This window comes from Sceloporus undulatus, chromosome 1 (genome assembly GCF_019175285.1).
Source record: "Sceloporus undulatus isolate JIND9_A2432 ecotype Alabama chromosome 1, SceUnd_v1.1, whole genome shotgun sequence".
Lineage (NCBI taxonomy): Eukaryota > Metazoa > Chordata > Lepidosauria > Squamata > Phrynosomatidae > Sceloporus > Sceloporus undulatus.
In genome coordinates this window covers 367,767,111-367,779,557 of record NC_056522.1, presented here as the reverse complement: position 1 = coordinate 367,779,557, position 12,447 = coordinate 367,767,111, and the positions used below count along the sequence as shown (strand labels likewise).

The following is a 12,447-nucleotide window of genomic DNA, read 5'->3' as shown; positions in this document are numbered from 1 at the left end:
TGTGGCTGCCTAGTGTTTCAAATGCCAAAGTTGATACCAGCTTCCCATTTCCTTTTTTGTTTGTATGTTTATATGGTTTTACAATCCAGGATTTCTTTGTGTTGACCAACTTTGCTCTTTCATATTATTGCATTTATACATTGATTTGCTGGAGCAGATTGTATCCATAGATTTGCAAGGGGTGCAGACCCTTTGAAGCAATATGGATTTCAAATCACATTGGGAATAAAGTATTTTTCAGATGGGCTTCATTTTGCTGTTTTCCTACTTTCCTTGTTCAACATGCTTAGAGGACCAACATTTAGAAGGCATTTAGTAGGCTTGGTTGAACAATAGTTAATGTTCATATTGTTCTGCTACAAGTGTTATTTAGTTTGCCTTTTGATGATTTAGTTACAAGTGCCTCTGTTCTGCCTTTGTTAACTGTTTGCTCACTGAACTGTGTTTTTGACTTCTTTTCTAGATTACCTGGTTCCGATCCTCTGCGCAGTTTTTAGTATTATATGGGTAACCTGTATAATCATCTGTGTGTGGTGGACGCGAAAGAGAAGAAAAGAGCGAGAGAGAAACCGTCCACCCAGGGAAGAGGCTGCAAATAATCAGTGGGCGCCTCTAAATCCCATATGGAATCCTATAGAGAGACCTTACAGTCAAAAAGGCATTCATTACGAACATAAAAAATTTATATCTCCTCAAAAAAGAACTTACGATGGGGTAGAGGAGTATATTGAATATGAGGAGGAGGAAGAAGAAGAGGAGAGAGAGGTCATGGAAGTGGACAAATTCCTCTCTCACAAACTCTCAAAGCCTTTGTCAACAAAGGCAGTGGACTCTCTAGAGAGTAGTCCTATTAAGAAATCTCTTCAGACAACCAAAATGGACAACAGATCTGTAAAAAATGTGAACACAACAAATCTTGAGGGCGGAAGAGACTAAGTCGGTGTTTGGACCATGGCCACACTGTCTGCGTTGAATAGTGTTGGAGAAATTGGCATCTCCACTCTGTCTGCATCAAGGACTTAATTGTCTGGAGTCAAAATGTTCATAGTTACTTTATTTTGAATAAAAAAAATCTAAAATAAGAAAATAAAAATTTTATTTTGTTTCTTTTAGCCTTGTATAAATTATTCAATGACTGTCAGATGATAGAGTAATCTTTGATAGTTGCTATTTTTGTAAATTTTACGTAGAATACACTTGCTGTGTGGCAGAGGAGGGAAGTTTGTATTTTCAATTATTTCATAAAGTTTATCACTCAAGACTCTACACTGTTTACCAAATGGGTTTCTTTTTACCTGTTAACAACAGTGGCTTTAAAACCTCCTGGTTGAGGAAGTTCCTGAACGTGAAGTAGAAAGAAAAATACTCCTCATGAACTGTTCTTTTGAATCATTACTACAAGCCGCTCCCTGCACTTAACTTCTGCAAGTTTTTCCTCTCTGAAAAATTTGCCTTTTAAGAAAGAAAGAAAATCTATAGAGATCTCTCAAACTGTGGTTGGAAAAAGTGGCCTTTTTTAATTTGAATATGTCAATTTGTTTGAATTTAATTTAGGATTGCAGTATTGACACACAAGTCAAGTGCCTTGAAATTTCAGCTTTCTTTTTCTATAGCAACTGTCAAAGACTGCCATTCCCATCTAAGTTTACCATAACAGGATATACTTTGTATCCTCAGGCTGACTTGGTTTATTTTCAGATTGTGCAAGTGCATTTTTTTTTTGTAAATATGTACATATTTAAATGAATCACTTCTGTATATTTGAGTTAATAACTTAAAATATTTTTGGTCTTTTTAAACGTCATTCCTTTTTAATTTATGTCTCAGAAAGGGAAGTTTTATGGCAGTTTCTAAAAAAATGATACATAAAAACTTATTTTGGTATTATGTCCATATTAGAAAATGATGTTAATGCAATCAATGTTGGGAATCTGTTGGTCACATTTTTGTACTTTTTCAATGTATCGCAACCATTTCACATGTAAATAGATCCAGACTGTTTCCTTACATCTCAAAAATGCAGAAAGTAAGTATACTGTACAGTATAAAAATATCAAGGCAATATTTTTTTTCTTTTGTGAATGTCTATTACATGTGGTATTGCTTTTTTTGCATTTTTTTAAATACAGGCCTAATGAAGGGAACAATTTTTTTCTCATTTCTTGTTTCTGTTAACGCTAATTTGCCTCTTTGAGAGGGGAATAGGTGGGCAAACTCAGACTGGAACTAGGCATTATAGCAGGAAAAAACAGCTCTTGGTCACTTCCTTCCTTCCCTCTAGTAACTACAAGTGACTCAGAATGCTTGGCATGATGGTGCCACCACATTGAGTTCTTCTACCTCTGCTCCACTTCATTGGCTGCTACTTGTGGGGGTGGGTATACTCATAGCATAGCAACATCATGCCAGGCAGATTGCATCCATTGATGCTAGTGGGGAGAACCAGTTGGAAGTCAGTGCCACATCTGTCAGAACATCTGGTTCCATCTCAGAAGATGGAATACCTCATGACGAGAAATGGTTATTCATAACGGAAGGCTTGTGCATTATTTGTGGGGTGGTTGTTGCTGTTTTTTTAAAAGAAAGAAAAGCTTTATTATTAAAGAAATGAGCTATATCTTTATTTTAATTATTAGGAAAATCTAATCCTACATTACTTCGCTATCCTATCATTGCAAAGAAAATCAACATTTCTCTCTCAACATTTTGGCCACTCGATGTATCCCAGAATATTTTTGAAACCACTTTTATTTTATACATGAATGCAGGAATTGCTTTGCAGGATCTTCTGTGCAGTACCTTTTGTTTGACAATGTTCTTCTATAGCTTTCGGAAGAAAACTATTTATTAAAGCATTTTATAACAATGTTGGCCGTTGAAACTTTTTTTCTTCCCCTCTTACCGTGTTCTATACTTAAAATGTCCAGAATGTTTGGGGAACTAAGATCTCTTCCCCTGCCCCTTACAGATACTGTGTCCTGTTCCAGTTAGAAGGGTTTTCTTAAATTTCTGTTGCCCTTGTAAGGGTTTTACTATTTTGTTTTTGTTTCTGTTTTTGTTTTTGTTTGTTTTTTGCTTTGGGTTTTTTTTTTCTGTATTGCAATGTTTCTGTCTTCCAAATTCTAATAAAATGGTTTCCTGCTTTATCTACAACCTTTTGAAACTCTCTGCTTTTAAAGTGCCTTCTCTCATCCCTAGCTTCTTGGCCCTTCTAGTAATTCAGATTTGGTGTAGGACTAGAGGTTTAGCTGGCAATACTAATGGGGCCTCAGTTCAAGCCCCTAGCCCCAAACACCGGCATTGTTGCTTCAAAATGTGTAAATCAGATTAGCCCTCTGTGACCACATGTAGATTCTTTTCAGTCTAGGAAGTGTGGCAAAAATGTGTTTTCATCTCCCAGTTCAGGGTGAAGAGGGCACTCTAATTTACATTTGCTAATCTGATCATACTGTGTTTCTTTTGACAGCCAATCTCTCTCTCAAGGTCCCTATGTTCCAGTATCGTCATCTTAGCCTGTGGTTCTCTTTGCCATTTGCTGTTCCCTCTGTTTGTTTCATCAACAGATTAATTAACTCTCCTGAGATTAAGAATGAGCAAGTCCTTGAAGCAAAAAAAATTATCTTGGGAAGTTTCTCTGCTTTATTAAGAAGATTTTTTTAATGCAGAGGTGAACAATTGTGGCGCTCTGCAGATTCTGGCCTGCAGCCCTGCACCATTGCCTAGGATTGATAGGAAGCATTGGTTGTTTTTAATTGCCACCAAGTTGGCTTTGATTTGTGGCAGCCCTGTGGCTGACAGTGAAAATAATCCAGGATAAATTTGGGTTGAATCTCCAATGTTCACATGCATCCCAAATATATCCAATTAAGTTTGGGGGCGGGCTTCCAAAAACCCCAGTTAATCCAGGATAATCAATATCAGGTTTTTCCCTGGGTTTTTTTAAAATGACAACGTCTGAATGACCCCTGAGAGACCTCCAAGACAGCCTCTTAACTGTCCTCCTCAGGTCTTGGAAACTCAGAGCTGTGACTCCCTTGATCGATCAATCCACCTGTAATGTGGATTTTCCACTTTTCCTACTGCTTCCCACTTTACCAAGCACTATCATCTTTGCTAATAAGCCACGTCTTCTGTTGATATGGCCAAAGTATGACAGCTTCAGTTTGGTCATTTTAATTTCTAGCAAGAGCTCAGTCTGAATTTCTCTTTTTGGCAATCCATGATTTCTGTCAAATTCTTCCTTGACAAGACACAGTTGCCCATCCTCTGGAATGAGGTTAGACGTACCTATGCTTTCCATATTTGGCCCCTGTTGACAAATTTTTCATTTCTTAGCTAATGAGTGCCTGTGTTTGTTAATATCTTGGACTGAATTGGTTTGGTTTTGTATTTTATTTTAGTCCAATCTACCACCCCTTTGAAATACTTGACATGGAACAGTTTATCAGAGCCCTACTTGGACAGCCCATATCTCCATCCATTTTAGCCTTCGTTTCCCACAATGCTAAGTCATAGTGAGTCTACAAGCAATTTGTAAATTAGCCCATTTTTCTTGTAGCATCCCAGTAATGGAAATTCAGGGCCATGAAGATGCTTGTTGCAGATGTACATTTATAAAAGGTCCCAAGTTCAATTCCTGCCATTCCCATTCAGTAGACTATAGTGGCATGTGCTAAAGGTCTGCTGAAAGCCTGAAAAATCTAATCCAGTGTAGGTTCATAGATGTATAACTTCCTGAATTCCTTTTCCACAAATACCTTGGGTGGTTCTGTCCAACTTCTGCGGGCCTAGATACTTGTCTCCTAATACCCTGACCCACGGATGAGAAACATGAGTCCTTCAGGTGCTGTTGGATTACAACTCGCAACAATTTTACCTAGTGATGATGGATGGTGAGAACTGAATTTGTCTGTCTGCATACCTTTTTTGCCCCTTTAATTCCTGGGCTAGAATGCATCATAATATTACTTTTGGTGCCTTAAATGCCAAGACGGGGGAATAAAACAAGTGGTCAGCTGCAAACTATACCAACAGCTCTTTTGCCTCCAAAACACAATCCTGAAGGGGAATAGCAATAGCAAGTACATTTCTATACTGCCTATCAGTGCACTTAAGCACTCACTAAGCGGTTTACAATGTGTAAGGTAATTGCACCCAACAAGCCGGGTACTCATTTTAGCAATCTTGGAAGGATGCTGGGCTGAGTGGACCTTGGAATCCCTGGAATCGAACTCACAACCTTGTGACTGCAGTACTGGCATTTAACCATTGTGCCACCATGGACTCCTTAGAGCTGGATGGAAGCCTTGTCTAAGAAGATAGGAAATAGTTGCCCTGCTGAACAGTTAATATTCATGGGATTAGGACAGGAAACATGTGGCTCACCCCATGTCAGACTTGAGGCTATATGACCCTTGGCTATGCTGATAAGGGCTGGCAGGATTTGCAGTACAACAGCGGCTGGAAGGCCGCATGCTCCCCACCTCTACTGCCAACACTGTTTAAATAAGTCCCCCCAGATGTTGTTATGCATGTTCCAGTAATCACTATTAATAGTAGTGGCTAGCGCTAAAGGGAATTGCACTTCAACACCTTCTAGTGGGCCAACAGATGTCCACCCTGGTTGACACAGTAGCAGGGTTCACAATCTACACAATTTTCAGACTGGCCTATTTCTTGTTGGAAGTAGAGATTGCATTAATGCTTGTCTCTATGGTAATTTTTTCATGTTTGCCTCTCTTGTTTATCTCTATGCTCCCTTGGTCGGAGTGATTTAAAAGAAGTCTCTTCCTATCTCCTCTCCTTCTCTCCTAAAAGTTAAGAGTTGGGTTTATGACTCTTTTTCTCTCTCTTCTTCCTGCCCTTAGATCCAGGATAGATGTAGGTATGAGGCTCTGCCTAAAAATGCCTTCCCCCTCATACATTCACTCATGAAAGTCAGCTTTTAGGGACTATTCTACCAAAGTACATTTACTATCTATTTTTCTGGATGTTAGATGGATTCTTTGTAACCATAAAGTAAGTCTTACTTTTATTTTACCAGAGTATCCTGTTGCTTGGATATGCTGGGTTATGCTGTTGTTCTGCTTAATCTATACATTACCAAATTGCAACATTTCTATTCCTTTCCAGAATATATTCTGGAGATGAAACATATTTGCAGTTACAGTTTGCATCTGGCCACGTTTTACCTGCCTGTGTTGGCATTTTCGGGCAAGTACTGGCAAGGAGGAGTTTACCGTGGAATCTAGACCAGGAACATAAGAGAGGAAAGACATGCAAGTAGAGAGGAAGCGGAAGAAGCGCATGTCACTCAACAACCTTGAGGGAGAGAGCTGCCAATAAGAACAAAGATACCAAATGAGCAGTGTAGTTAGGTACAGAGTAGGTGCCTACTACATAAAGCACTGGCCCCTTTCCATTGGAGACAGCATTTTTCTTACAAATATATAGCTGGTGAACATGCCAGTCATGCATACTAGGTGGCCATTAACTGTATTAAATATAGGTGCTGAAGGTGCAAATTTTTTTCTTCAAAGAAATGAAAGTCTGGCATGATGAAATTAGTAATCATTGCAGAATCTTAAAAAGTAAGTGCAATCCACTCTTTTCAGAAATACTGAAAAGTGTGTGTGTCCATCCATCCATAAGTGGCCTCTGAAAACTTTGTTGAGAAACCTTGGCTTCTTTCTCTTGAAGTGCTACTGAAAGTGGTGATCCTTGGACCGATGACAGTTCATGAGCCACTGGCTGCAGATCCATTGCAAGTTTTAAAGGAAACTATGACACGTTACAGACTGCCAGATTGCGGCGGTCTGCTGCCTCCGCCGCTTGCACCATCCGGGAGCCGCAGCCTTTAAACGGCGCGGCTCCCGGACGCTGCTGAGAAGGAGCGCGGAAATCGCGCTCCTTCTGAGGCCCCGGAAGAGACGCCGCAAAGCACAAGGGGCGCATTTGCGTCGTCATTTCCGGGGTGACACGTGCGGACGCAACGCATCCAGCATGTAAAGATGGCGGTGCCCGTGTGTATAGGGCGCCGCCATCTTTACACCCTCGTCACGTGCTAGGGGTGAGGCCGGTGTAGACGCTAGGTCCTCGGCCAACCCCTAGCACGTGACGGGGGCGTATTAAAGGCCCGTCCATAATGCGCCTATGTGAATACAATGATAATATGGCAGTACATTAGGACTCATGTGTTTGTTGTGTGACTTCATTTCCAACCTACTGTGACCCTAAGGCAACCCTGTCATGGGGTTTTCCTAACATGATTTGTTTGGAGGAGGTTTACTATTGCCTTCCCCTGAGGCTGAGAGGATGTGACATGCCCAAGGTCACCCAGTAGGTTTCATGGCCGAGCAGGAATCAAACACTAGTCCCTAGAATCGTAGTCCAATGCTCAAACCAATATGCCACACTAGCTCTCAAAAGGACTCCAGGAGACCAAGGTTCAAGTCTCCACTGCTATGGAAACTCACTGGGTGACTTGGCAAGTACCTGTAACGCCTTCTCAGTCTGAGAAGAAAGCAGTGGCAAACCTCCTTCTGATAGGGTTGTCAGAAACTGGAATTGGCTTCAATGCCTATATCAATCAAAATGGCATAAATGTTACTGGTCCCTGACACTTAATTCAAGTGTGTGTGTGTGTGTGTGTCTGTGTGTGTGTGTATAAAACCTGATCCACCACACCAGATAACTTGAAAAGTATGGTATGCCTTGAAGGGCAAAGTAGATGTGTTCGTGGGCATTACTGCTTTAAGAGAAAAGTTGATACCAGAGATAAGCTTGTTTTCTGCTGCGCCAGAGAATAGGACCCAGAGCAATGGATTCAAACTATAGGAAAAGGGATTCCACCTCTCAACATTGGGAAGAACTTCCTGACATTAAGAGCTATTTGACAGTGGAACATACTCCTTGGAGATGTGATGGAGTCTCCTTTGGAGGTTTTTTAAGCAGAGGCTGGATGGCTATCTGTTGGGGGTGCTTTGATTGTGAATTTCTGAATGGCCCTTGTGGTCATGTCAAACTCTGGTTCTACAAAAAATAACACGGAAGAACCCCCAAAAGGAGCAATTTAACATATTTCAGAAAATGCTGTATTCACAACCAACACTATGAAACAACCAGATCAGGCAAGTCTTGCATGAGTAAACAAAAACATTTTGAATTTTTGAGACGCGTCTTCCAAACTGCATCTAGGGATGACTTTTTCTTTTACTGGGCTCTACCTTATGACTTTTTACTGGGCTCTACCTTATGACTTATATTTTGATGGCCAAACTATAAGATCAAAAAAAAATTTTATATATATATATATATATATATATATATATATATATATATATATATTAATGTACTGGGTGCAGCTGGAGAGGCAGGCTTATCTGCTTTCCATTATTCTCTGTTTTGCTGTTCACGCATGTCCATTAGGGACTCTGGCAGCAGTTGCTGTTGGTACACACAGCTACATCAGGATTGGCTAGAAGAGAATCCAAGAGAGAGCTATGTTGTAGCTACTAGCCATATGCATGTTGAAGATGAGGAGCCTCCAGGGGGAAAAGGAGGTGGCAACCTATGGCAACCCTAAAGAAAACCTGTCATGGAATTTCCTTGACCAGATTGGTTCAGACTTCAGAGAGTAGTAACTTGAGTGCTAGACCAAGACTCTGGGGCCCAAGGTTTGATTACCAGCTCAGCCATCAAACCCACTGGATGACCTTGGGTAAGTCATATGCTCTCAGCCTCAGGGAAGGCAATGGCAAACCTCTTCTGAGCAGGATAGGTTCACCTTAGGTTCGCCATACATCAGCAATGACTTGAAGGCACACAACGGCAATACACCTTAATTGAATATTAATATAGTTTAGTGAAAAAGACTTCAAAACCAAACCTGGAAATGTTAAGCACACAAGGCCCTAGATCTAGATGGCCTGTCAATCAGTTCTTATTTCTCTTGCATCTGAATTTTAAAGCAACAGCCAACCCCCAGCCCACCCCACTCCAAAAAAAAAAAAAACCCACACTCACTTGTTTCTGTTCTGAACATGGAGAAATTTATAAACTGTAAATCTGCAAACAGGGAGACTTGGAGGTGTCTCATCCACAGGGTCACCAAGGGGTCATTCCCACTTACCTATAAAGCGGGTCATGATCTGATTTTAAGGTGCATCGTTCCCACAGAAGCCTGAATTAAATCTCCCTTACCCCTCATTCGTTCCCACCGCGTTTCGAATCAGAATTGAATTAAAATGTTTAAACCGGATTATCAGCCTATAATTCGGTTTAAAATAATAGTAGTTTATAACACAGGTTATTTTTGAAAGCGGGGTACAATTCGCTGTATCTGAATGGGAACGAAAGGGTGTCTGATTCGGGAACCTGGAGATGGAAGGAGCAGTGCTCAAGGGGCTGGCCTGGGGGTGTCACCCTCTTTGGTCTCTTTCTGCATCGCCAGCACCATTTTCTTCAATTCGCATAGACTTTCCCCTGGTGGATTGCAACCTCCCCTCTGCTCCTCATTCATAGACCGATGTGTGAGAAGAGCCATTGAACACCATTTTAAACTATTATTTTTTTCTTTTTTTACCTCTGACTGAGCTGCAGATGGGCTTTGCAGGACATGCCTGCTTGATCGGCCCCCAGACAGCCCAGGGAGCAATGGGGGAGGCAAAGGGATTTTGGGGAAAGGAGGCTCCCTCCAGAGGAACTATGGGATGGGCTTTGCAGGACATGCCTGCTTGATCACCCCCCCCAGACAGCAATGGGGGAGGCAAAGCAATTTTGGGGAAAGGAGAGCCTGGACACCCAGGGATCTGAGAGGGGGGATCAAGCCTTATCTTCTCTCTTCCCCAAAGATTCTCTCCCCAATAATGAAGCCCGCTGCCTTCTCCTCCTTGATCCGATTTGCCAAGCCTCCTTCTAGTCTGGGGAGACACAACAGAAGAGCTTGGATGCAGCCAATTTTCATTGGCTGCCCCCCCCCCAAAAAAAACCCCAAGACTTGTGATGTCTGAAGCCTAGGCACTTGATTGACAGCTTGTGGACACAAATGGAAACGGGAAGCAAGTTAATCCGCTTTAAAATAAAGCGATTTAAAATAAATGGGAACGAAAACAGGGTCTAAATGAATTGAGGTAATTTGCCCCTTTTGATAATGGAAATGATGGGAAAAATTGAATTAATCCCGGAACATAATCCGAATCTGAATCGTGCCAATATAATCCGTTTTATCTGCCAAGTGGGAACACCCCCCATGAGTTGAAGCTGACCTGAAAGCAGTAGCAACAACAAAAACAGATTTTACTTGAGATCCAGTGATACACGGTGCAATAAAAACCATTTTCATTCATAAATAGATAAATCTTTAGTTGCAGCTCCTCTGGTCTTTTGCGAACACTCTTTAAACTGATTTCTCCATAACAACAACTTAATGCTTGTGCTCTGGATTTCACCAAAGGATACAAAATGCCAAAGCTTTCTTTCCTTGCAAAGAAAGACTTTTTCCTCTGGTTTCTAAATTTAGGTAGGCAAGCTCAGCGACACTTCAAGGCTCTGTGGCAGATCTGCTTAGTTTCCATGGCACCCGTAGTGGCCTTCATTGGTCTTTGTCTCCTAGCAGGTCTCGTCCTACACAGTAAGGTGTTGCACTTTGGGGGTGTTTCTTCCATCCCTTTTTTCCATATCATTCATTCAAAGGCTTGGAAGTGAGGGCTCTTTTATGTGCAGCAACATGGTGCAAAGTAGTTTTTCAGCACGTCTGACGAATGTTATCTCTCCACTTGAGAACACCTCCTGGCTTTATCAATGTTAGCGGCTGTGTCACCAGGACTTCAGAACAGCACCTTCTCCCTCTCTTGCAGGAAATTTCTACTGCTAGATGCCTGAGGCACTCTATAGGAGTAGCTGGAGATCTCCATGTTCATTGTGTAGCATGCCCATTCTGAATATGTAAAGCACCCTTGAGACTAACTGAAAGAAAAGAGTTGGCAGCATGAGCTTTCATAGACTTCAGTCTACTTACTCACATGCATTTGGAAGTAGACTGAAGTCTATCAAAGCTCACACTGCCAACTTCTTTCAGGTAATCTCAAGGGTGCTACAACGGAGTTTATCAGACAAGAGAAATTGGAAGTATAATCCAATGGCAATCCAAATGCAATCATGGGGTTTAATGTTATTGCGTGATAGACTATCACACACAATTTTGGGCAATGGCAAGTTATTTTCAGGCAATGGGAAATCAGTTCGAACGCAATTCAAATTCACGTAAATTCGCTGAACTAGCGAATTCACATGATTGCATTCTGGCCCCACTTTCGTTTCATTCGAAATTAAGAAAAAATTCCTCCCATGTGATAAACTGGAACATCTCTTTGCATATTGATTTTACAGACTAACACAACTATTTAAATTGTATCCATTCTGAGTTTCAGTCTAAAGTTTAAAGGAGCTGCCCAAGAGGCCAAGCCCTATCTCCAGAGAAGGTTCAGGATCTTCCTTTGAAATTCAGATTGCATCCTGGAGCAGATTCACCACCTCACTAACAGGGGAGCCCTCAGCCACCAATGATGCTTGATTGAATGTATTGTTGTCAGTGACCATAGAATCATACAGTTGGAAGAGACCACAAAGGCTATCCACTCCAACCTCCTGCCATGCAGGAAGACACAATCAAAGCACTCCTGAAAGATAGCCATCTAGCCTCTCTTTAAAACCTCCAAAGAAGGAGACGCCACCGTTCTCTGAAGCAGCAAATTCCACTGTTGAGTAGCTCTTGGTGACAGGAAGCTCTTTCTAATGTTAGTTGGAATCTCTTTTCTGGTAGCTTGACTCCATTGCTCTGTGTCCTAGTTTCTGGTGTCAGGGATGATGGGAGTTGTAGCTCTTCACCTCTGGCTCAAACTCACCACCTGGTTGTGCACCGCGCTGACCAGTTTTGGCCAGTGGTTAAAGCTTAGCAGAGTTACAGAGAATAGGCTGAAGACCCTGACAAATTCTCCAAGCCTTCTCACTCTTGCTTCCACAGAAGTCTTCACCCTTCTTCAGGATCCAGCTGGTTCTTGTAGCTTCACCCAAGACACCAGACAACTCAGTAGTCTTATACAAAAGATCTACTTTATTCTACTATATACAGCTCCAAAACTATCCAACACAACTCCAATACTCCTCACTACTACTCACTCTACAACCCACTCTACTACCCACTACTACTACCCACAAAATAGATTGGGATTCATAGTCATTATTATAGTCAATGTAAGATACCACCCACTGTTGTCTGTTTCCAACCAGTAGGCGTGTACATCATTCTCATTGGTTCTCTTGGTTCATCCTACAATTAATGATTTCATCATCTCAGCCTTGACCACTTAACAATTGTCAGGTGTGTTCAATTATCCACTTGCATTTCTTGTCCTTGGCATTCAGGACTTGTTAATTGTATTACCATTT

The 12,447-nt window shown here is 41.4% G+C and overlaps 1 protein-coding gene across 1 annotated transcript in view; it reads left to right on the top strand.

Annotated features, from left to right (window-relative positions):
- JAG2 (jagged canonical Notch ligand 2) overlaps positions 1-1,082 on the top strand; it is a 57,137-nt gene extending 56,055 nt beyond the window's left edge. The window contains exon 24 of the mRNA XM_042438625.1: positions 464-1,082. Within this exon, the coding sequence (XP_042294559.1) occupies positions 464-936 (473 nt within the window). The 3' untranslated portion in view covers positions 937-1,082. The remainder of the gene's footprint in view (positions 1-463) is intronic.
- Positions 1,083-12,447: the final 11,365 nt, after the last annotated feature.